General features: G+C 36.1%; 1 protein-coding gene across 1 annotated transcript in view; it reads left to right on the forward strand.

Moving 5' to 3' along the window:
- Positions 1-242: 242 nt before the first annotated feature.
- LOC116581953 (A disintegrin and metallopeptidase domain 3-like) overlaps positions 243-27,110 on the forward strand; it is a 134,197-nt gene continuing 107,329 nt past the window's right edge. Inside the window, exons 1-4 of the mRNA XM_032329296.1 lie at positions 243-390; positions 921-1,003; positions 9,176-9,231; positions 15,077-15,155. Of these exons, the coding sequence (XP_032185187.1) occupies positions 333-390; positions 921-1,003; positions 9,176-9,231; positions 15,077-15,155 (276 nt within the window). The 5' untranslated portion in view covers positions 243-332. The remainder of the gene's footprint in view (positions 391-920; positions 1,004-9,175; positions 9,232-15,076; positions 15,156-27,110) is intronic.

Here is a 27,110-nt window from a genome sequence, read left to right on the forward strand (position 1 = left end):
TCACCAGCAAATGGCCCATCTGCAGAAGAGAAAATGCACTTTATGATCCTTACATCATCCCTTAATCCAGTGTCTGTGTTTTGGAAAATAAAAGCCCAAGCCCTTGAAGGCAGTGGCACCGAGTGGCGAGAGCCTCTCCGCGCGCCTCCCTCTCCAGCGCAACTGCGGCTGCGAGGGCTAGTCAGCCCAAGAGGGCGGGGTGGGCACAGCAGCTGCTGGGCGGGAAACCGTGCGGACCCCAGCCCCACCCGCCGCGAGCGCGGGGCCCCGCGAGAGCGGCCACCGTTAAGCAGCCAACAGCCACCACCGCGCCAAGACCAGCAGGCCCCGCAATGCTGTCTCTCCTGCTGATCCTCTCAGGCCTGGGCAGGCTGACCTCCGCGGGCCCTCGTGAGTGAAGGACACTGCCCCATAGAGGGCCACCTGTCGCAGAGCCTCTCTCTGGGCATGGCGGGCCCCAGAACCTTGCTCCAGAACCCCGGGTCCGGCTGAGGAGAGCCCGGTGTCTTGTCACAGCCCACTTAGAGTCAGCATCCTCCTGGCCTGCTGCTTGGAGGGCTTGGAGCAGAACTGGGACAGTCGCCCCTCACTTGCCTGACCCTGAACTTGGAGGAGTGGGCTCCCATCTTCTGGGAGGTGGGGCCTTAAGAGCAGCACTTCTTCACCTGCTGGGGCTGAGGTCAAGTCCCAAAGTCTCTGGATGGTGGCAGGGTCCTGCTCCAAAGTGTATGGGTGGTGGAGGTAGCCTCTTCGTGTCATGTACAAGGTCTGATTTTGTGGCGGGTGAGTGTGTGTGTGTGTGTGTGTGTGTGTGTGTGTTGGTGCTTGGAAGTTCAAAGAGTGATGGGATGTGACGGGACACGGGAAGAAGGATGCTGCCAGGCTCTAGGCAACGCTCACACGTGTTTTCCTTACTGTAGATCTTGAACCATCGCTTCTGCAAATTACAGTGCCACGGAAGATTGAGACAAATACCAGTGCTGGTGAAGTTTCGGAAACGCGTGTAATTAAGAAGTCACTTTATTTTTATATAAATGTTTTACTTTTACCGGACTAAACTGTATTTATTACTTATAAAACTTATTTTTACTGACCCAAATCAATTCATACATATATTGAAAGACCCTGGAGCCGCACCCAAGAATCAAACAGCACACCTCCACTGGATGCAAACTGCAAGAGGTTTATTGGTTACACAGGCGCCTGCGGACGCATCAGCTTTTGTGGGCTGAGCATGCCGGGCTAAGTTGGGGAGCAGATTATATAGGGCAAGGTTGGGGTGGCGGGAAGCGAGTTTACAGAAGCAGATGCTTGGTTACCGGGATCTGATTGGTTAACCTAAATCAAGCATTGTCAGGCACTGTAACGGTTTATTCTGGCGGGAAGCGGTCCTATAGAAACAGATATGCATGGTTACAGGAGTCTAATTGATCAATTTGATTCAGGCATGATTGGGCGTTGGGGTCAGGGCGTTCTGGCGGTTCCTTGGGGCAGCACTCTGGAAAGTCCCGGTACATTTCATTTCTCATTTGTCTTTCCTTTTGACAGACCAGGTGACCACAGACAATGTTTTGCCATCAGGCTATGGGGACAATAGGTTGCTAAAACACGCCTTTACCAAGGAGGAAGGGGATCTTTCAATATCTCTTAAAAATTTTGTGCTCTAATTACTGTGTTAGAGTCCTTTCGTCTGAATGAAAGTGATGACTTTTTCATTCATTAAGTAATATATGAACATTATGAAATTACTTTAAAGCACAGACTCAGGGAAAAAAAATGCCCCAAATTCCTATCACATAAAATGATATATATAGTCACTGGACTATTTGTTTGGAAAATAGGGACATTTTTTTTTTTTATTTCCAGCATAACAGTATTCATTATTTTTGCACCACACCCCGTGCTCCATGCAATCCGTGCCCTCTATAATACCCACCACCTGGTACCCCAACCTCCCACCCCCCGTCCCTTCAAAACCCTCAGATTGTTTTTCAGAGTCCATAGTCTCTCATGGTTCACCTCCCCTTCCAATTTCCCCCAACTCCCTTCTCCACTCTAAGTCCCCATGTCCTCCATGCTATTTGTTATGCTCCACAAATAAGTGAAACCATATGATAATTGACTCTCTCTGCTTGACTTATTTCACTCAGCATAATCTCTTCCAGTCCCGTCCATGTTGCTACAAAAGTTGGGTATTCATCCTTTCTGATGGAGGCATAATACTCTATCCCCAGGGGTACAGGTCTGTGAATCACCAGGTTTACACACTTCACAGCACTCACCAAAGCACATACCCTCCCCAATGTCCATAATCCCACCCCCTTCTCCCAAACCCCCTCCCCCCAGCAACCCTCAGTTTGTTTTGTGAGATTAAAAGTCACTTATGGTTTGTCTCCCTCCCAATCCCATCTTGTTTCATTTATTCTTCTCCTACCCACTTAAGCCCCCATGTTGCATCACCACTTCCTCATATCAGGGAGATCATATGATAGTTGTCTTTCTCTGCTTGACTTATTTCGCTAAGCATGATACGCTCTAGTTCCATCCATGTTGTCGCAAATGGCAAGATTTCATTTCTTTTGATGGCTGCATAGTATTCCATTGTGTATATATACCACATCTTCTTGATCCATTCATCTGTTGATGGACATCTAGGTTCTTTCCATAGTTTGGCTAGGAAAATAGGGACATTTAAATATTCTTTGTAAGTGAGGTCACAATAAAATGTATCTTGTAACATGATTTTAAAATGATAATATATAAACTCTTTCATGCCCATATTTGAGTATATATATATATACATAATATAAAGATTTGTTAAAAGGAAAGCACTGATATTTTTAATCTGATTAAATAAAACATACATTGTCAAATCTAGATAGCACAGAATGTTTTTTAATGGTGAAGCTCTTTTCATATCAGAGTGATTTTTATGAAAGATTCATTAAGTATAATTTCTGTGATATTTCTATGATGCATATAATTTGTGCCCATTAATTATATTTATTTATACTTTACATTTTTATTTAAATTCCAGTTAACATACAGCACAATATTAGTTTCAGGTGTTCAATGTAGTGAGTCAACCCTTCCATGCAGCACCTGGTGCTCTTTACAAAAGTGCCCTCCTTAGTCCCCATCACCTATTTAACCCTACTGGTAACCATCAGTGCTCTACAACTGAGAGTCTGTTTCTTCCTTTGCCTCTCTTTTTTTAATCCCTTTGCTTTTTTTGTTTCTTAAATTCCACATATGAGTGAAATCATGTGGTATTTGTGTTTCTCTGATTGACTTATTTGCTTAGCTTAATAATCTCTAGCTCCATCCATGTCCTTGAAAATGCCAAGATGTCATTCTTTTTTACAGCTGAGTAACATTCTGTGTGTGTGTGTGTGTGTGTGTGTGTGTGTGTATACACACATATAATGGAATATTACTCAGCCATGTATTTTTTTAATTTATTCTTTAATTTCCTGGTTGGCCCATTCATTGCTTAGTAGCATGTTCTTTAACCTCCAGGTATTTGTGTTGTTTCCAGATTTTTTTCTGGTGATTGACTTATAATTTCATAGTGTTGTGCTTAGAAAAGGTGCATGATGTGATTTCAGTCTTTTTGTATTTGTTGTGACCTGACTTGTGACCTAGTGTGTGATCTATTCTGGAGAATGTTCTGGGGCACTTGAAAAAAATGTGTATTCTGTTGTTTTAGGATGGAATGTCCTGAATCTATCTGTTCAGTCCATCTTGTCCAGTGTGTCTTTCAAAGCCATTGTTTCCTTGTTGATTTTCTGTTTAGTTGATCTGTCCATTGGTGTGAGTGTGATGTTAAAGTTTTCCACTATTATTGCATTATTATCAGTTCCTTTGTTATTTTATATATTTTTGTGTTCCCATCTTAAGTACAGAAATATCTACGATTGTTATATCTCCTGTCAGATTGTATCCTTTATGAGGATATGGTGCCCTTCTTTGTCTCTTGTTACAGTCTTTGTTTTAAAGTCTAGTTATCTGATATATGTGTAGCTACCCTGGTTTTTTTTTGACATCTATTTGAGTGACAAAAATTTCTTCATCCCCTTTTCTTCTGCAGGTGTCTTAAAGGCTAAAAATGAGTCTCTTGAAGGTTCTGTATAGATGGTCTTGTTTTATTATCTATTCTGATATCAAATTAACACAATATTTGGTCTGTTTACATTCAAAGTAATTATTGATAGATGTGTATTTATTGCCATTTCATTATTTTGTGTTGTTTCTGGTGATTTCTCTGATCCTTTCTTGTCTTTGTCACTTTTGGTCTCTCCTTTGCACTCAAAGAGTTCCTTTTACTATTTCTTGCAGGCCTGGTTTAGTGATCACAAATTCTGAGATAGTCTTTATCTCTGCTTCTATTCTGAATATAACCTTACTGGATAGAGTATTCTTGGCTATAGACTATTCTCATTTGGAACTTTGAATAAATCATGCCACTTTCTTCTGGCTTGGCAAGTTTCTGTTAAGAAATTTCCTAGCTAGACTTATGGGCCTTCCTTTTTAAGTTAAGGACTTTTTTTTGTCTTACTGCTTTTAATACTTTTTCTTTATCACTATATTTTGCAGATTTAATTACAATATATCTTGGTGTTGGCCTGCTTTTGTTGACTTTAATGGAAGTTCTTTGTGCCTCCTGGATCTGGATGTCTGTTTCCTTCCCCAGATTCGGGATATCTTAAGTTATTATTTCTTCAAATAAATATTTTGCTTCCTTTTCTCTGTCTTCTTCTGATACTTATAGATAGCACAGAGAATTGTTAAGAACATGAATGCCCATCTCAGTTTCTAAAGATAGTAAATTTGAACACTTATTTTTTAGATACATGCACACTCCTATTTTTAATTTTTGTGATTATTTGTAGGTTTGGTATAAGTCTGTAATCTTGACATATATATTTTTATCCAAATACATTTCTTTCGACTCAGGTAGAAATACAATATCTGCTTATGGATTACACTGATAATCATGAAGTGATTTAAATTAGTAATTAAATAAATTGCCATAAAATCCTATTAGTCCACGTTTTTATTATTTATTTAAGTTTTTTTTTAATTTATTTTTATATATTTTAAAATAGAGAAGGAAAGAGGGGGAGAGAAAAAGACAGCAAGCACAGGGAGCGGCAGAGAGAGGAGATAATTTAAGCAGGCTCCACACTCAGCCTGGAGCCTGACATGGAGGTCGATCCCAGAACCCAGAGATCATGACCTGAGCCAAAATCAAGGGTTCAACTCTTAACTGACTAAGCCACCCAGGTGACCTGGTTTTAAATTTTTAGACTAAATTCGAGAAAGGATGATGTGTCCTTTTCATAGACTGGAACACAGAATAGAACATAAGTTAACTAATCCTTCCGATCATTTAGTAATTTTTAAAAATATTAATGTACCTTTGACATGGAACAAATAAGGTGTGAGAAAAGGAAATTATAGGTCCTTTCACTTAATTAAATATTTAAAAAGTGAAAGTAGCAAGTAATTGTAGAACATTATGACCAAGTAGATTTTCTCCTGTGTTGAAGGGTGTCTTAGTAGAAGAAAAATAAGCTGGTGGGGCGCCTGGGTGGCTCAGTGGGTTAAGCCTCTCCCTTTGGCTCAGGTCATGATCCCAGGGTCCTGGGATCAAGCCCCGCATCAGGCTCTCTGCTCAGCAGGGAGCCTGCTTCCCTTCCTCCCTCTCTGCCTGCCTCTCTGCCTACTTGTGATCTCTGTCTGTCAAATAAATAAATAAAATCTTTAAAAAAAAAAAGAGAGAAAGAAAAATAAGCTGGTGCAACTATAATAATATCAGATAAAGTTAAAGAAGCACTTCAAGAGAAGAAAGGTACCTTAATGACAATGCGATCAATCTATCCTGAAGATACCATACTAAATCTGTTTGTACCTGAAAACAGAGCTCTAAAATATGTAAGGCCAAAAATTACAGATTAAAAAATTTAAAATTAAAAAATTATCACAATAATTTGGGGAGATATCAACTACCTTTTTAATATCTGTAAGCTTACAGAAGACTGAACATGAGAAAGTTTAAAATGACTTTTGCAGAAAACGGTATCCGATGACAAAATTCACATTCTTTGCAAATGTGGAAAATTTACCTACATTGACCATGTGCTATGCCATGAAGAATGTCTGTTTTATGTCTTTGGGATGCCTATTATGTCTTTGGGATGCAGGCTTTGAGAAGATTCCTATGAAGCCTTTTTTTTTAAGTTATGGTCTTGTGATGAACCCCTGTGGAAGGGGAGGGGAGGAAGGGGTAGGGGTGACGGAGACTCAACCGAGTCTCAACTAAATGGGAAGCTAGCATGGCCCTTCAATATCGGGAGTTGGGATGCGGGGGTTCTCGTTAAATGTGGGCCGTCTCAGAAAGCTGTGACTCGGTGTGAGGTGGCCCTTTGTAGCTGAGGCGATCCCTGAAGAAGACTGGAAGATGAAAAGTGTCCTTATACTTAGGGATACTTTCTTTAATCTGAAAGGGGGACCTGCACTGCATTCTTTCCCTCTTCTTCTTTTTTTTTTTTTAATTAAGATTTTATTTATTTGACAGAGAGATCACAAGGAGAAGGAGGGGCAGGCCGAGAGAAAGGAGGAAGCAGGCTCCCCTCTGAGCAGAGAGCCCGATAGTGGGCTCAATCCCAGGTCCCTGAGATCATGACCTGAGCTGAAGGCAGAGGCTTAACCCCCTGAGCCACCCAGGCGCCCCTTCTTTCCGTCTTCTTTTCAGCTTCATTATTCTCCATAATTTTATCTTCTGTACCACTTAATCATTCCTCTGCTTCTTCCATCCTGGTAGTCATCACATCCACTCAGTTTCAAATCTTGGTTTATTACATTTTTCATTTTGGCCTGACTAGCTCTTAGGTCTTTTATTTCTGTGGTAAAGGACCCCCGGGTGTCTTCTATGCTTTTCTCAAGCCCAGCTAGTACCCTTATGATTGTTGCTTTAAATTTTGGATCAGGTCGATTATTTATATCTGCTTTGATTAGATCCCTGGCTGTGACCTTTTCTAATTTTCTTCTTTGGGGATGAATTCTTCCTTCTTGGCATTTTCTCTAGGTCTCTGTCTTCTTCTGTGTGTTAGGAAAACCTGTCAGGTCTCCTGCATCCTAAAAGTAATGGTTTTATGAAGAAGAGGTCATACACTGTCCAGGGCCTGGTGCTTCAGGAAGTGTCTCTGGGGTATGCTGTGTGCACTCTGCTGCTATTGTTTGGCTGCTCTTTCCCTCAGGTCAGTCTTCTTCTGCAGAGTTTCTCCTTGCCTGAGGTGGATGTTCAGACCTTGGCCAGAGTACAGAAAGTTTTAACCAGGTGTGCTCTTGTTTGCTTGTTAAACGAGACCTGAGAGCTAAAGTTTTACAGAACTCTATGGTCAGTAGACATGGTATGTGCAGGGGTTTGTGCTGGTCTTTTTGGGGAGGGACCTGTTGCTCTGGTTCTCAGGTACACTTGCCTGAGAAAAGCCGTACCTGCAGAGGGCAGGGGTATGGGGCTTGGTGTAAGAATTTTAGGTAGTCAGTGTTGATGGTATGCTGCTTGTGAAGCTAGTTTATGCAGGAGAGAGAAATAACACCAGCTAGCTCCCTCGTCCCCGGAGAGGGGAGTTCACACTTGCTGTTCCCTGGGAAGTCTTCCCAGAAGAGCAAACAGTTTCCCTTCATGTGCCCCAGGCATTCCTCAGATTGTTGCCTTCACCCTGTCTGTGTTGGCCTCCTGTCCGACTGACAACAGAGTGCAACTTGGGCTCTGTCCCAGACAGGCTGCCTGAATTTTAAAACTCCAAACTTTAGGGACCTGGGCTGGTGTGGACCCATGCTGGTCCTCTGGGGGCAGGGTCTCACTGTTCTGGGACCAGTGCAGGTTCATCCCAGAAGGGCAGTCACAACAAAGCACAGGGGCATAGAATTTGGAGTAAAGTGCAGCAAAGGGCCAGTGTCCAGGATGGGTGCCTTCAGCGGGTGACTCTGCATAGATGAGGGGCAGGGGAAGGTAATAGTGCCCCTTGGCAAGGGGCAATGCCGCCTCTGCCTGGTACACCCCCAGGAAGTGGGAATGGTCTCTTTCAGTGCAGCCCAGGGATCCTCAGATCATGCTGTGTTTCCCTGAACTATTTGGCCTCCTTCTTCACAGGAGCACTGCAGCACCCTCAGGGCTCCACACCTACCACACCGGTAGCTCTAAAACTCTAGTCTTTGAGCCTCACTGGTTGTAAAACCTGAAAATCAACCATTGTCATTTTCCCATTCAGTGGCTTTGGGGAAATGTTTTCCTTGTGCTCTCCCCCCTGTGTGCCTCTCTCTCTCTCCTCTCCTGTCTTGGCTCTCCTTGTGGCCAGGGCTCCCTCCCCTCTGCAGTACCTGCAGCCTATTTCTCCCCTAAACCATGGCTTCCCACCTTGTACCTTCCACAATGTGGCCCCTTCTCTCTAGTGCAGTCCTTGGATTGATTTCTTGGGTATTCAAAATGATTTGATAGTTATTCCTCTGTGTTCAGGGGTCCTCCTACTCTGCCATCTTAGCTCCCCACGACCTGTTCTATATTCTTTAATTTTCAATTTATTTGGGCTAGAAATTGGAAAGTACAAAAAAGATAATTCAAGTTTCTTCAAAGATTACTGAGTATATCAAAATGTAACCATTTTAAATTAAAATTTCACTATGAGGGGTGCCTGGGTGGCTCAGTAGGTAAGCCTCTGCCTTCGGCTCTGGTCATGATCTCAGGATCCTGGGATTGAGCCCGGCATCTGGCATCAGGCTATCTGCTCAGGAGGGAGCCTGCTTCCCCTTCTCTCTCTCTCTGCCTCTCTGCCTACTTGTGATCTCTCTCTCTCTCTGTCAAATAAATAAATAAAATCTTTAAAGAAAAATAAAATAAAATTTCACTATGATAGTAAAGTCTAATGACTGATGCTTTTAGTTTAGAAATAGATTTAAACTCCTTGATTTTATTTACATTGAATTATGATTAATTCTGTCATATATTCCAAGATTGAAGAAAGATAGCAACATACATGTACATATAATTTTGAGATGTGTGATACCATCTGTTTACATGATTGAGTACTTAAATTTAAGAAATTATGGCTTTTGAATTAAGAACTTTAGATTTCTATTAATTATTTTCTCTCTGAATACTTTGCTGTAGGTCACTTATGTCATCCAAATTGACAGGAATACATATACTTTCCATCTTAAAAAACAGTAAGTGGCCAGTTTTCTTTTCATACACTTCTTTTTTGTTTGTTTGATTTTTACAATTACTACCCTACGTTGAGCCTAAACAAGAGCTTGGCTATTGTATTTATTTAACATGTATATCTTTGTGATTTATGACAGATTAAAATTTTAAGTCTTTATCTTGAGATTTCAAGTCTAATATTGGAGCCAAATTCTAATTTAATGATATGGCTATTAATGTATATTAGATAAATTAAAATTATTCTATGTAACTCCTTGAAATATAACCATAATAACAATAATTAAGGGAATAAATTTATTTGTACATGTACAATAAATTTATTTGTTCATTTTCATGTTATTTTACATACATATGTGACTTTAAGCATTTTACTTGATATTGGACCATTTTTTTTCTCATCTTGGTATAAAATATAATTTAATCTCTTAAATTTTCTGCTCTTTACTTTTGCTCTTTGTGGAAACCAGCAATAATCGTGTATGTATATTTCCACCATTTTCTAAATTTCATCTTTCCCTTAGATCAAACATATAGAAACAGATCAAAAATGTTTGTTTTTACACAATTGGAAATACTGTTTTGCCACTGACAGGTCTTATTTAATAATGGTGTTTCTTTCTTGCCCTGTGTATATATTTTATATCATTTTTAATAGAAAATTAGTAGATTTAATAGATAACAATAATTTAATAGATAACACATAGTATGTAATATTTTAAGATATGAGTTTAGTTCCAAGAATTATTACTATAGAGTCCCGCAATAAACATCTTGTTTGTATGTTCTTATGCAATAGAGATTTTGTTCTTTGGGCTCAATATCAAGAAATGGGTTTCTGAATTAAGAATTATGAATAACAATAATAATAGTAATAGTAATAATAACATTAAAAAGAAAAACAAAAGTAACTGATATTTATATACCGATTGCCAGGCATATTTCTTTCTTTCTTTTTTTTCTCTCTTTAGAGGGAGTGGGTACAAATGTGTAGTGGGGGCAGGGAGGGACAGAGGGAGAGGGAAAGAGAGAATCTTAAGTGGGCTCTTTGCCTAGCTTGAAGCCCAACATGGGGCTTGACCTCATAACCCTGAGATCGAGACAAAATCAAGAATTGGTCACTTAACCAACTGAGTCACCCAGGCACTCCTTGTCAGGCATATTTCTAAACAATTTGCATGTAGTAACTGATATAATTTCACAGCAACATTCTTAGAGCCTCTTCTGTTATCAACATGCCCACAAGAGCAATACATTTGTTATAATTGATGACCCTTCATTGACACATCATTATCACCCAAAGTGCATAATTTATATTAGTCTCAAATTTTTATATTAACTCTTTTCCTTTTTATTAAAAATAAAAAAGGAACATTCTGAGAATCACATAAACTATTAGGTTTTCACCATGAGTGACACACATGTAAGCATTTTGTTTATATATTTTTTATTTTGATAGTGAAATCTATTATTCCCCTGCCCAGACATATTCAGTTCTTTCACTCCCCAGTGCTAATCACAATTATGATACTGACACATACTCTTCTGTCATATTTTCCCTTCATTCATCTGTATGCCTAGAGAGTAATAAGAATATGTTTTCAGTATTGCCCTAAATAGACTTAAATGGCATAATACTCCTCTATATAATTTATTTATTTTAGTATGGTGGACTACTAAAGTGACCCAATTCTTTATTTCTCCCTGTATCTTCACTCTTTGCCATATAATTTGAGTTCCTGTCATCAAGAGGTGGAAAATTTACATCTTCCCCAGCCTCCCCACTCCCTAGCTCTTGGATCTGAGTTTATCTATACAAGGCCAACTTCATGGGTACATGGGTTCCTCAGAGTCCCATGGTTAGAAATGCCCTGTATGTTGCTGCCACGAGAGTCTTAGTACTTCTGGGAAAAACAAACACGCAAACAAACGAACAAACCCCCAAAACCTCATATTTTCATTTCATCACAGGCCCCGCAAATCATGTAGCCCATTATTCTATGGGTATGTCACTTACTTTGGCCAAAAAAATGTTAGCTGACTTGATTCAAACACAGGTTTGAAAAAGCTCTCCTTCTTTCTTGGTCTCCATCTTGTTTCTCTGCCATCCCCCTGAGTATATGCTTGGGCCATCTTCCTGGAAGATAGAGACAGGTGAAGCACAGCCAAGGTACCCTAATTATCCCTAGATCAGCCAAACATTCAGCTGAATGAATAAATCCAGAATCCAGATGAATGACTGAATTACTCAACATTCAACTGAATGAGTGAATGAATCCCAGACCATTGAGCAAGATGGGCCACCATTAGCAGAACAATTATTACTACTCACTCATGACCCAGAAAGGTGAGCAGTAGATATTCATTATGTTATTGTATGTGGTTCTGGCTTTGGGGTTGTGCTTTTTGTACAACACTTTGTATGTTTTGGATATTTTGTATATTTTGAAATTCATTCATATTGATGTGTACAAAATAAGTTCATATATTTTAAATACATATGTAACTATCAAGTATATCTCATTTATTATTTATTCACCCATATTTATGACAGGAAAATGTGTATTGTGGGTATCCTGAGCATCAATGAAATTGATGGGTTATAAATGATGCAATTCTCAGGATGCTATATTCTACCCATTTTTACTTGAGGGTTTATACCAGTTTTCATTCACACCAGTCATTCAAAAACATTGCTTTTCTCTATATTCTCAATAAAACTAGTATCTTCAGTTATTTATTTTCACTAACAGATTAGAAATGGTATTGTAGTGTGTTTTTTAAAATTTTTTTAAATTAACATATAATGTATTATTTATTTCAGGGGTACAGATCTGTGATTCATCAGTCTACATACCACACTCACAGCACTCACCATAGCACATACCCTCCCCAATATCCATCACCCAACTACCCCATCCTACCCATTCCCCTCCCCTCTAGCAACCCTCAGTTTGTTTCGAGATTAAGAGTCTCTTATGGTTTGTCTCACTCTCTGGTTTCATTTTCCCCTCCCTACTGTGTTTTAATATGTGCTAATGCTTTATTCCTGTTTATTTTTTAATATCTTATTTATTTAAATGATTAATTAATTAATTAATTAATTAATTTGAGGGGGGCAGACAGGGAGAGCGCACAAGCAGGGGACATAGCAAAGGGAGAAGGAGAAGCAGGCTTCCTGCTCAGCAGGGAGCTGATGTGGGTCTCAATCCCAGGACCCTGGGATCATGACCTGAGCAGCCACTTAACCAGCTGACCCACCCATGTACCCCTTTATTCTGTGTTAAATAATGTTTTCAATATGTTTTAATTGTTTAAGAGTAATCTTTTCAAATGTTCACTGACTATTCTAACTGAATTTCTTCCCCTCCATTTTGTGTTTTTTTTTTTTTTCCTTTGGGTTTTTCATTTTAATTATTTCTTTTGAGTAATTTCAATCCACGGCTTATCTTTCTAAATTTTTTCTCCATGATCAGATTGTGGGAATTTTTATTTATCTTCTCTAAATATTGCACATATGCTCCCCAGCCTATTGGTTTCCCCCTCCCCGTGTTTGTGGGATTCATTGGTATAAAAATGAAATTTTTATGTATCATTATATTCATTATTTTTGTAGGTTTTCAGATTTTTCTCTTGTATCTCTCATATTCTGAACATGTCATAATATTCCTATAGTATTAAAAATTTATTTTATATTTAAGATATAAATCTGAGGAGTTCAGTATTTTACAACTGTATTGTGTTCTATATTGTGTTTTCCAACTTTTATCACTATTTCTTTATTTGCAATTTTATGCTGACTCAGATATTGTTTATTTAAAATACTTTCACATTGTTTTCTTCAGTTAGAATATGCAGATGGCATATTTTCTGGATCTGTACCTATTTGCAAATGTCCCATTTGTTCTCATAATTGAATAACTTCTTGGCAGTAGGTAGAATCTGTGAGTCCTATTCCTTTGCTATTAATTTTTATAACATGATATAGTTAATCTTATATCAGTTTTCCAGTATGTATGTATGGTGTTACATTAATCCTCCCTGACATATGATAAATCCCTGAATTTTTCATTTTAGTTTTAAATCTCTACACATTTTTAAAAAAATTTTATGGAAATCTATGGTTTCATTGGGTCTTATGAATCTGCCCCCTATAGCATAGTTTTCCTTAACTATTTTCAAATCTTTATTTTGGCTGTGTTTTTTACTAGCAAAATAGTAAATGTGTAGCAAAATGTGTTCCCTTTATTGACTAGGACTCTATTTCTATTCTTGGCAAACAAATTCTCTTTGACACATTTATTGAATTATTTCTTTTCATCTGTCATCATTTTAGTTTCAGAGTGTCTTTTTTATTTTTTCTTTCTTGAAATGATCTGCTCTGAAAGATTATTAACTTTTTAAACTTCTCTTGAAATAATGATTATTTTCTTTAACCAATTTCTTCATTCAACTTCATTAGGAACTTGCTTTTATGTTTTGCCTTCTGCCCTTTTGTTGGTCATTTTCCTTACATTGGATGCTGTTTTTTCCACTGAGTGGTCATATGTATTTCTACTAATTCACTGATTAAGGCAGACTTTTTTGTTGTTTTGTGTAGAAGCAGAAGTATACGTTTGAGGACCCAGGGTGAATGAACTTACAAACTAGAGTTTTATGCTCTTAATTATGCTTGTCAGAAATCTGTTGAATTTCCTTTTCCTGGCAGATGCTTCTGGATTCCCATTTCCACCACCTCCGTTGTCTTGCTTAGTTACTAAAATGTGGTTCTGCCCTTGGGCCAGAATCCATGTTCCAGGTACTTGTACCTAAAGCAACACAGGCCGTTTGGCATTGCCCTTGAATACATGTGGAATATGAGCTGATAAATATCAGGATTTTGTTGTTGTTGTCGTTTATTTGTTTGTTTGTTTGTCTGGGAAGCTCTCTAGTTTTCTTATTTGAATTGAGAAAAGGAAGAGCTGTCAGGAATGAGAGAAGAGGAAGCAGGTCTGGGAAGAGAAGTGGTGGTGAATGGGCACACCCCATGAGTGCTCTATTCTCCCTTTGATTCTGGCTTTGAACTGCCCCGTGTTGGGAATCCTTGAGAAAATGTAGTCTCCCGGCAATAAATACTATGGTCAGATTGTTCCATAACAATCACTATCTTCTCTGTGGGAAGATTACACTTTGGTACCATTTAGATGAGGCTTGTCTATAGAATTCATGCAGTTTATGAAATCTGAGCAAAACACTAGTCTTCTGATTCTAAACAAAGGCTTTAAGAACTACTGTATGGTTCTACAATTTCTTTTCTCCTTCTGCTACAAGAAAGATAGGTTCCATGGGGTAGGAGGTATGTCTTTTCCCAGGTTCCAGAATGAAGTCGGTGCGGAGCTGAGCCTGCAATAAACTTGTGAAGAACATTCATTGTTGTTTCAAAGCATTGAGAATTTGGGGGTTGTTTTCACCACAGTATAATTTCGTTAAAAATAATGGGAAAGGCATATTTTTTTTGTTTATCAATTCATGGCTACTTGTTAGCAAATAGTAACAAATTAGTAAATATTTATGCTATGAGATTTATTGATTATTGAATCTAAAAGAAAATTTTGCCATGGGAATCCGGAAATCCTGGTTTCTAGTATACATAAATCTATGTCATTATGGTGTCCCTACTGCTCTCTGATTATACTGCTTATTATTTTTTCTTATACAAAATGTGTTATCAGAAAGCATGTAAGATAATGGAAAGATGAGTCCATTTAACTTTTGGATTGTGGAGTTTGTAAAATTGAGAGTAAATTATTTAATATCAGATTTTATTTTTGTTAATATTACAATGAACTATCATTACTTTGGTTGAATTAGGTCATTTTTAGACCCTCATTTCCTGGTGTATGCATACAACAAATCAGGAACATTGTATCCAGATTCTTCATTTATAAAGGTACGTTTTCCTTTATGCTCTGTAGATTTACATTTTTTATATCATCAAAGTGCCATTGGCAGGAAGAAAAAGATGCTTTCTACCCCCACAGAATTATTGGGCAGTCAGAAGCCCAAATGTAATGTGGTAACTACTTTTCATATTTGGAACTCAGGAACCTCTTATCCAAAAAGGTCTTTTAATCCATCAGAAATATTGAGAGAGGTTTGAGAGAGAAAGAAAGTGGGTTATGGAGCTAAGAATAAGAAGCCCCTAAATACAGAGCCATTTTAATTGAGATGTCATAGGACCTAAGCAGTGGAGGAAGTGGTGGAAATCACTTTGTGGAAAGACATTATAGAATGAACGAAGTGCCTTATAGAAAGGAAAGTGAGGATGCAGAAGCATAGTGGGTACAGAATCTGAATAGGTTCACTTGTGAAACATAGGAGTTTGCATTGTATCCCAAAATGCAGCTAGGGATCAAGAAACGGTTTTATAAAAATTAATTTATTTATTTATTTATTTATTTATTTATTTATTTGAGAAAGAGAGATCATGAGCAGAGGGGAAGGGTAGAGGGAGAAGCAGACTCCCTGCTGAGCAGGGAGTCCACTGAGGGATTCGATCCCAGGACCCTGGGATCATGACCTGAGCTGAAGGCTCAGCTAACTTAACTGACGGTGCCATCCAGGTGCCCAGGACTCAAAAAATAATTTTAAGTGTGTGAGAAAGTTAATTTTGATTTGTTTGGTATTTATTTGGTATTTTGTGAGAAGAGATTGGAAAGAAGTAAATGCAAGTGAAGGGTCAGAATCTATTGCTATATTGCAATTAAGAGATAATGAAATAAAAAATAAAGTAACTAGTACAACATTGTCTTTGTCAGCATCTGCAAGTAGAAAGCAGAACAAAATGCATGAGACACATGTTTGGAGACGTTTGACAATAGTCAGGAAATTTTTTCCTGAAAGAAAAAAAAGCCCAGAAGGTGAGTCACATTCAACGTGGCCCTTCTGACTGAGGATAAAGTTTTAACCATAGCATAAGGAGTTGGAACCAAACAGAATGTGAAGAATTTGCAGTTCAGAGCTGCTGAAGCAGCTGGGACTGGCATGACGTAGGGCCAGGGAAGAGGGGCCATCAGATGTATGATACTTTTTTGCAGGGAGGGGAGTTGTCCTCATTCCCTTGACTAAAGATTAGGCTGCCTGTGTGCTGGCTAAGACTCTATGAAGAGCAGAGAGTAAAATGAAGGTAATACTAACTGTCAAACAGGGCTGGGCGATGTTGGATTTTCAGCTTGGGCAGAGTGGAGTGACATTGTTAAAACCCCAGACATTCAGCTGAGACCAGAAAGGCTAGGAAGAAGGCTCAAGCTCTAGGGTTAAGAGATCCTCTTACCACCTCTGTTCCCTACCCCAAAGCCTAAAACGGCAACAAGAGGATGAAGGAAGGTTGCTATTAAATTAATTGCCTTCCAATACAAAATGCAATACTCTGTAAAGGGTTAAAGCATAGTAGAGGAAGGAGCTAATGCAGATAAGGGTAGAAATCAATGAGATAGAAAAAAAAGATTTAAAAACTTTATCTAAGTCCAGAATTTAGTTCTTTAAAAGAACTAATAACATTAATAATCCCTAGTAAGACTAATCTAGGACAAAAACTGTTTACATCAATATTAGGGATGAAGGGAGATATGATTAGTCATACAGAATATAAAATGATATTTTGAAATATTATGAAACTTTATGTCAACAGATTTGGTAATTTAGGTGAAATGGACAATTTCCCTGAAAAGGGCAACTCAGCAAAATTGAGGGGACTAATAATAGAAAATCTTCATCACTTGAAATCTGTTTAAGAAATTGAATTTCTAAACAACTACATTCCCTTGCCAGGTTTAGATATTTTCACACTTTACCTATTGAGAGATATTACGGTTGTTTCCGATTTAGCTATTAAAAATAAATAATGTTTCTATGAACATTCATATGCAGTTGTTATGTGGATAAAATTTTTACTTTCTCTGGAATGCATGTCCAGGAATATGATTGCCAGGTCCTATGGTAAGTATGAGTTTATTTATTTATTATTTTTTTAATGTTATTTGCATTCAATTTAGTTAACATATACTGTATTACTAGTTACAGGAGTAGAGTTTAGTGATTCCTCAGTTGCATGTAACACCCAGTGCTCATCACATCACATGTCCTCCTTAGTCCCTTCCCCCACCCACCTCCCCTCTAGCAGCCCTCAGTTTGTTTAATTACTAAACTGTTTGGGGAGTAGCCTACCATTTTACTGTCATGTATGAGAAATAAAGAGGGCATTTTTGACACCACTTGGTGTTATCACAATTTCTTTTTTAAATTTTAGCCATTGTGATAGATAGGTAATGATTTTCTTATGTAAAAGGCGAAAGATTTATGCGATCTGAAGAGAAACAACTTTGATTTGCATTGTCCTCATGACCAGTGATGTTGAACATATTTTCTTGTGCTTGTCATCTTCTGTGAAAAATTTTTTAATATCTTTTACCCGTTTTCTAATTGGATTGATTGTGTTTCTATTGTTGCTTTTTTAGCAATCATATATTCTAAATACAAGTCCTTTGCTAGATATGTGATTTGCCAGTATTTATTTCGTCTGTAATTTATTTTTATCCTCTTCTTAAGGTATGTCATTGATCAGAAGCTTTTAAATTTGATGAAGATTAATTTATCAACTTTCCCTTTTATGAATGTTGGTTTAATTATCAAATCTAAGAATTCTGTATATTTTTAGTTCTTAAAGATTCTGGTTTTTTTCCTAAAATTTGTATCATTTTATTTATACTTAATTTTATGTTCACTTTGATATAACTTTGTATAGGGTTTGAGATTTGAATTCATTTTCATTGTTTTGACAGAGGATGTGTGTTTTTTTTCCAACATCACTGATAGAAAAGGCTGTTCTACATTAAATTGCTCTTGCATCTTGGTTAGAAAGTCAGTGGGACATATTTTTGTGGTTTTATTTCTGGGTTCTTCATTCTGTTCAGTTCTTTTATGTGTCTATAATTCTGCCACTATCATGCTGTCTTCTCTAGTTTACTTGCATATTAAGCATTTATGTAAACAATAATGATTCCTCTAACTTTATTCTTATCTTCCAAGATTTTTAGATTATTGAAGATATTTTGTTTTTCATATAAATTTTATTTATTTATTTATTTATTAAAAATTTTATTTATTTGACAGGGAGAGAGAGAGAGAGATCACAAGTAGGCAGAGAGGCAGGCAGAGGGAGAGGGGGAAGCAGGCTCCCTGCTGAGCAGAGATTCCCCCCCCCAACATGGGGCTCAATCTGAGGGCCAAGAAATCATGACCTGAGCCGAAGGCAGAGGCTTAACCCACTGAGCCACCCAAGCACCCCTTCATATACATTTTAAACTAAACTGCTCTATGTCACACAAACAAACTTGCTAGGATTGTGGTAGACCTTATGTCAAACCTATGCATCGGTTTGGGGACAACGGACATCTTCACTATGTTGAGTCTTCCAATCCATGAATTCAGTGAGTCTCTCCATTTGTTTGGTCTTTCTTTACGTGTCTTTATTAGCATTTTGTAATTTTAACATTTGGATTCTGTACATCTTTTTTAGGCTTATGCCAATGTATTTCATTTTCTTTGACGCATTTGTAGATAGTATTGTATTTTAAGTTTTATATGCTTGTTATTATCTAGAAATGCATTTTGTTTTAATCTCATGTCCTACAAACTTGCTGAAGTTACATATTAATTCTATGATAACTTTTTGTGTGTGTGTGTGTGTGTTTTTGGTAGAGTCTTTGAGATTTTCTACATAGACTTGTCATTTACAAATATGGATTTTTTTTTTTAATTTTCAATCTGTGTGCTTCTATTCTTTGCTTTGCCTTTCTATGCTTGCTACAACTTACAGTACTGTGTTGAATCACAATAGTGAGGACAGACACCCTCATTTCTTCCCAATTTTAAGGATAAATTATTTACTCTTTTACCATTTAGGACAATGTTAGTTGTAGGGTTGTTTTTAAACATACTTTTTATAAAGTTGAGGACAATCTCCATTTCTAGTTTGCTACTTTTTTTAAATATCAAAATGTGTGTGTTTAAGTATATCAAATGCTTTTTCTGTCTCAGTTGATAAGATCACATAAATCTTTTTCAGACTATTAATATGATGTATTGCACCTATTGATGTTCAAATATTTAAAACAGTATTGCATATCTAGTAAAGTTACAGCTTGGTCCTCATATATAATTCTTTTTATTCCTGACTGAATAAATTTGCTAACAATTTTTTGGTTTTGTGGTTGTCATCAAATTTTGTGAGAAATATTGGTCTGTGAGTTTGTAGCTTTCTTTTTTTGTACTGACTTTGTCTAAGTTTTGTATTGGGCTAATAAATTAAGCTGGGAAGTATTACCTTCTCTTCTATTTTCTGGAAGAAGTTGTGTCAAGTACATGGTAATTCTTAAGATATTTGGTAAAATTCTTCCTTGAAGTCACTGGGGATTTATGTGTTGGGGGGGAGGAGATTTTTAATTACCAGTTAAGTTTATTTATAGTTATACGACTATCTTATTTATCTGTTTTATTGTTTTGGTGGTTTGTGGTTTTTAAGGAATTGGTCCATTCCATCTCAGGTGCGGAGTTTAGGGGTGTAATTTTATCATGGTCTTTATTATCTTTCTAATGACTACGGGAGTATTCTTTTTCTGACATCAATGTTTGTTGTCTTCTCTCTTCTTAACCTTGTCAATCCAGATAGAGATTTTTTCAATGTATTGAATTTATCAAAGAACCAGCTTTTTCCATTCTGTTGTCTTATTTTTAATGTCATAACATTGGCCCTTAGGTTTATTATTTTTTTCACTTATGCCTTACTTGGGGTTTATTTTCCCATTCTTTTCTAACTGTTGAGGGAAACACTTATATCATCAAGCTGTAGCCTTTCCTCTTTCCTGTTGTAAGTAAGCATTTTAGTGCTAAAATTTCCTGTTCAGCACAGGTTGAGCTCAATCTGAAACAATATATTTTCATTTTAATACAGTTATGTATATTTTTAAATTTTCCTTCAAAGCTTCTTGTTTGACTTATGAATTTTAAAAAGTGTGTTGTTCAATTTCCAAGTGTTTGGAGATTTTTCTTGTTGTCTGCTGATTTCTAATTTGATTTCATTATGGTTAGCAAATATACTCTATATGATTTTAGCTCTTATAAATTGGTGAAGGTTTGCTTTATGATCCAGTATATTATATGTGTTAATGAATGCTCTTGGATAGTTGAAAAATATGTGTATTCTGCTGTTGGGTTGGAGTCCTCCATAAATGTCATGTAGATCATGTTGATTGATGCTGTTGTTCAATTCTGTATTTTTACTGATTTTCTGTCTAGTATATCAATAACTGAATGCAGTGTATCTAATCCATCATTTATTATTGTGTTTTTCTGTCTTTCTCTTTTAGCTCTATCAGTATTTGCTTCACATATTTTGAAGTTCTATTTTTTGATGCCCATGCATTTAGGATTGTCATGTCTTCTTGATGGATTTATGCTTTCATGAATATATAGTGAGTCTCTTTGTCCCTAGTAGATTTCTTTGCTAATAAGTCCACTTTATCTCTTTATTTTTTATAAATATTTTGATGGTATATATCTTCCATCCTTTTAATTTCAATCTACCTACCTTATTATGTTTGAAGTTAAGTTTCCTATAAAGAATAGTTGGGCCATGGTGATTTCTTTTCTCCTATCTATCCTAGCACTTAGTATTTTATTTGGTGTTTTTAGACTTTTACATTTAATTATTTATATGTTAAGAATTTTGCTTGCCATAACACACATGTATTTCTCTCTTTTTTACCTGTGTTTCTCATTCTGTTGTTCCTCTCTTATTGCCTTCTTCTTTGTTACTTGAATATTTTTAGAATTGCATCACTTATTTATAGTGTTTTAATGTATTTTCCTTATAGTCTTCTTAACATTTGCTTTAGATATTATAGTATACATATATAACTTATAATAGCTGTACTGTTGTGGACTTTTTACTAGATCAACTGAAATACTAAAAATTATTTCTATATAAGTTTCTTTATCTTCTGCATTTTTAAAATATAATTGCCAAAATATTCCTTTCCATATCTCAAACGTCACATGATATTGTATGATTTTTCTTTCAACTACTAAATATGATTTTAAAAATTCATGATGGAAAAGATAGTCCATTATATTTACCACTATTTTTACCTATTCTGTTTTCCCAAATCCTTGATGTTCCATATCTTCTTGTGATAGTCATTCTCATTTTTGGAATTTCTTTCTGATATTCTTTTTTTTTTTTTTTTCTTTCTGATATTCTTTAGGGATATGTGTGCTAGTGATAAAATCTCCTGGTTTTCTTTTGTCTGAAAAAGTCTCTCTTTTTCCTCCATTCTTATTGGATAAATTTCCCAGATAATAGAGTTTATGTTTGTACGTTTCTTTCAGTACTTGGAAATTGCTGTGGCATTTCTTTCTAGCCTTTCTAGCCTTAATTACTTCTGATGTGAAATCTGCTATCATTCAAATTGGTGTTCCTCTATAGGTTATGTAACACTGTTCTTAGGTTACTTTGAAGATATTTTTATTGTTTTTTCTAATTCCTAATTAGCATTTTTGTTGTTGTGGGTTATTTTGGGTCCATTATCTTTTCAGTTCACACAGCTCATGGAATCCAAATGTTTATGTCATTCATTGATTTGTGAAATATTCAGCCATATTTCTTTTTCTTAATTTTTACTTATATTTTATTTTATGTGATAAAATACTTAGCATGAGTTCTACTCTCTTAACCAATCTTACATATACATAACATTATTACTGACTATAAGTATGATGTTTTATGGAAGATGCTAGAACTTATCTTTCTTGAATGGAACTTTGTACTCATTGGTTAGTAACTATCCATTTCCCCCTTTCCCCAACCCCTGGAAAGAACCATTCCAGTCTTTGGAGGTATGAATTTGAACATTTTAAATATTTATATTTCCTATAAAAGGAATCATGCAATATTTGTCTCTTGTAACTGGCTTGTTTTGCTTAGCATAATGTCCTCAAGGTTCATACATGTCACATATTGCAGAGTTTACTTCTTTTTTAAGGCTGAATAGTATTCCATTGGATGTATATACCACATTTCTTTATCTACCTATCTATTGGTGGACCATTAGGTGGTATCCACATCTTGTCTATTTTGGATAGTGCTGCTGTCAACACAAGAATACCAATATCTCCTTGTGATCCTGATTTCAGTTCTTTTGAGTAACTGCACAGAAGTGACATCACTAGATCATATGGTAATTCATTTTTTAGTTTTTAGAGGAACTTTCATTCAGTTTTCTGTAGTAATTACACCATATTTTACTCCCACTAACAGTGTACAACAGTTCCAATTTCTCTACATCTTTGGCAATTCTCAGGTCTTTTTTAATATGATAATAATCATCCTAACAGGTGTGAGGTGATACCTCGTTGTGCCATTGACTTATATTTCCCTAATGACAGTGATGTTGGGTATATTTCATATACCTGTTGGCCATTTGTGTATCTTCTTCGGGAAAATGCCTATTCAACAGTTTTAACAATGTTATGTCTTCCAATCCATGGACACAGAATGTCTTTCCCTTTGTGTCTTATTTAATTTCTTTCATCAGCACTTTTAGTTTTCAGAGTACAAGTCTTTAACTGCCGTGGTTAAATTTACTCCTAGATATTTTATTGGTTTTGTGTATGTGTTTGTGTGTGTGTGCATATGTGTGCACCATTGAAGATGGAGTTGTTTTCTTAATTTCCCTTATAGATAGTTGTTAGTAAAGAAATACAACTAATTGCATTTTTGTGTATTGAGTTGTATTCTGCAACTTTATTGAATTCTTGTGTGTGTGTGTGTGTAATCTTTAGGGTTTTCTATATATGAGATCATGTCTTCTGCCAACAAAGACAATTTTACTTCTTCCTTTCTGGTTTAGATGTCTTTTATTTCTTTTTCTTTTCTAATTGCTGTAACTTCCAGTCCTAGGTTGAATAGAACTGGTGAGATGGGCATCCTTGCTTTGTTTCTGATCTTAGAGGAAAAGCTTTCAGTTTTTCATTGTTGAATATAACATTAGTTTTATAATTAGCCTTTCATAAATAGGCTTTTTATTATATTGAGGTAATTTTCTTCTATTCCTAGTTTTTTGAGAGTTATTATGAAAGTATGTTGAATTTTGCTATTTTTTCTCTGACTGTATTCAGATGATTGTGTGATTTTTATACTCCGTACTATTAATATGGTTTATCATGTTAATTGATTTTTGTGCATTAAACCATCCTTGCACTACAGGATAATCTAGCTTGGTCTTGACGTATAATCATTTTACATTTTTGGATGACATCATATTTGGTTTACTTGTATTTTGTTGAGAATTTGTGTTTATATTCATGAAGGTTATTATAGTTTTCTTGTGGACTATGTGGGGTTTATACCAGGGTAATGGTGTCCTCATAAAATAGTTTTGAAGTTTTCCTTCCTGTTTAATGTTTTGGAAAAGTATGGGAAATGTTGTTATGATTTTTACTTAAATGTTTGGAAGAGTTTATTAGTTCATTTGGCTTGAGGCTTTTCTTTGTTATGAGATTTCTACTACTGATTTATCAAGACTCCATGCTTGTTTTAGGTTTGTTCAAATTTTCTATTCATGGGGGTGTCTGGGTGGCTCAGTGAGTTAAAGCCTCTGCCTTCGACTCAGGTCATGATCCCAGCGTCCTGGGATGGAGCTCCGCATTGGGCTCTTTGCTCAGCAGAAAGCCTGCTTCCCTTCCTCTCTCTCTGCCTACCTGTAATCTCTGTCAAATAAATAAATAAAATCTTAAAAAAAAATTTCTATTCATGATTCAGTCTTGGTAGGTAACATGTTTCTAAGAACATGTCCATTTTCTATAATAATCAGTTGTTGGTGTATAATTATTAATAGTACTCTTTTTTGATCCTTTTTATTTTTATGACCTCAGTTTTAATTTCTTTGCTTCCATTTCTCATTTTGTCTATTTGTGCTTTCTCTTTTTTTCTTGTTTTGGCTGGTGATTTGTCAGTTTTTTTTTTTTTTAAGATTTTATTTATTTATTTGACAGAGAAAGACAGTGAGAGACAGAACACAAGCAGGGGGAGTGGGAGAGGGAGGAGCAGGCTTCCCATAGAGCCGGGAGCTCAACGTGGGGCTCAATCCCAGGATCCTGGGATCATGAACTGAGCAGAAGGCAGATGCTTAATGACTGAGCCACCCAGGTGCCCATTGTCAGTTTCATTTATTAAGTTCATAAAAGCGACTAAGTTTCATGATTTTTTTCTGTTACTTTCTTCTTTCTTCTTCTTCCTCTTTGTCCACTCCCCCTCCTCCTTCCCCTTCTTCTTCTTTCCTCTTCTTCTTCTTGAGTGGTAATACAAAGCTCCCACAGAAAGAGGGGAAACTGAGAAGGTTGCCCTTTTTATTTACTTATTTCTGCTCTAATATTTGTTATTTCTTTATTTTTGCTACTTTGGCTTTAGTTTATTCTTCTGGTTTTAGCTTTTGTTTATTTCTAAGTAGGCTCCATGCCCAATTTGTGTGTGTGTGTGTGTGTGTATTTTTTCCTCAGCCACTGTATGTCTTTTGTTTATGGAGTTTACATTTAAACTATTGATAGTGAAGTTATTTAGTATTAAAATTTTATTAATTGTTTTGTGTTTGTTTTGTAGTTATTTTGTCTGTCTTTTCCTATCTTCCTGTCTTCTATTGTGTTTTATTGATTTTTTTTTTATCTTTTTATTTCCTAGTCTTTTCCTTTTGTGTAATTTCTATTGGTATTTTCATTTTGGTTACCATGTGGCTTACATGAAATACTGTATAGCTATGACAGTGTATTTTAAACAAATAACTTCAATTACATAAAAAAATTATAAATTTATAACTCCCCCTCACACATATGTTATTAATGTCACAATTTACATTATTTTATATTTATGTATTTTTTAACATATTTTAGTTATAGTTTTAATATTTTGCCTTTTAACATTCGTATTAGAATTAAAAGTGATTTACCCACCAGTATCTCAAAAATAGAGTATTCAGAATTTTCTATATATTTACCCTTACCAATGAGTTTCATTCATTTTTATGCCCTTATATCATTGTTTAGCACCCTTTCATTTCTACTTGATAAACTCTCATTTGTATGTCTTGTCATGTAGGTATAGTGGTGAGAGCTACCCTGACTTGGGAAACATCCTTTACCATGTCTGATTCTGATGCTTACTCTTTCTCCTCAAATTGTTTTTTTGACTTTTTGTATGCCTTGTAACCTTTTTCTTGTTAGTTGGGTACAAGAAACTGCTACAAATATATTTAGTGTTGGTGAGATGTGGGGAGAGAGGAGGTATCCTACAATCTTATGATTAAGTCTCAATTTTGTAGTGAACTTATGCCTTTGCATTCACAGGTGTTTCTCAGTTTTATTTCCCCTGAATGCAGGCCCTCTTATGAACAGAGTATCTGATGTATTTCAGAATGGTTTCTTTTCCCCTCCCATTGCTGATAATATGAGGGCTTTTTTTCTCTGATATTTACTGTGGCACCTTTGTCAAGCTCCTGTAGGTAAATCTTGCAAAATTGTGGGGGCTTCCTCGTGAGTTCTCTGGAATTTTTTTTCCAGATTTGTCCATACTGATCTAACATTTCATCAGTTATAATCAGGATGACAGGGGCCAATGGGTGGCTCAGAGGGTTAAGTCTTTGCCTTCAGCTCAGGTCATGGTCCCAGGGTCCTGGGATCGAGTCCCACATTGGGCTCTCTGCTCAGCAGGGGGCCTGCTTTTCTCTCTCTCTCTGCCTGCCTCTCTGCCTACTTGTGATCTCTCTCTCTGGCAAATAATCTTAAAAATCTTAAAAAATAATAGTAATCTTAAATCTTAAAAATCTTAAAAAATAATAATAATCTTAAAAATAATCTTAAAAAAAATAATCGGGATTACATGCCCTGGTACTGGTTCCAGCAGCACTTTTCACTACTGATTCTCTACTTCAGTAATCTGCAACTCTCTGTGTTCTCTCCAACCCTGGAGTATGTCATTTTTGCCTTGGGTCCTTGCCTCTCTTGCAAATCCAATAAGACTTGTTGATTTTTCAGTCTGTTCAGGTTTTTGCATTCTGTTATGGTAGAGTGTTGACTTCCAAGCTCCTCACATGCAGAACCAGGAAACAGAAGTCTCTTATTCATTTCTTCAGATTTGTAGTGTATATTTTTGGTTGACTTTTTTTCTTCTCAGTACTTTGAATATATCATCTCACAGACTTTTGGCTTGCAAGGTTTCTGCTGAAAAATCTACTGAAAGTCTTAATGTTCTTCCATTATATATGATAAATCCCTTTTCTCTTGCTGCCTTCAAAATTTTCTCTTTATATTTCACTTTTGACAATTTAATTATAATATATCTCAATGTGAATTTCTTTAGGAACATTTTATTTGCTGTCTTTTGAACTTTTATATCTGGATATTAATTTTCTTCTATACATTTGGAGGGTTTCAAGACATTATTTATTTGAATAAGCTTTCTGTTTTTTAAAAATATATATTTGATACATAACATTGTGTAAGCTTAAGGTATATAGTTTTTGGATTTGATGCATTTATATATTTCAATAGGATTATCACTACAACACTAGCTAACTCCTTTATCATGTCACATTTTTCTTTCCTTCTCTCTCTTTGTTTTCTGAGCCTCCTATTATGTGTATATTGTTCTTCTTGATAGTGTTCCATAAGTCCCCTAAGTTTTCTTCACTCTTTCAATCTGTTTCTTTTTCCTACTCTGAACTGTCTTTGAGTTCAGTTGTTTTTTCTTATGCTTAATCTAGTTTATTATTGAAACTTTCTAGTGAATTTTTTGGTT

Source organism: Mustela erminea, chromosome 21, assembly GCF_009829155.1.
Source record: "Mustela erminea isolate mMusErm1 chromosome 21, mMusErm1.Pri, whole genome shotgun sequence".
In the NCBI taxonomy this organism is placed as follows: Eukaryota; Metazoa; Chordata; class Mammalia; order Carnivora; family Mustelidae; genus Mustela; species Mustela erminea.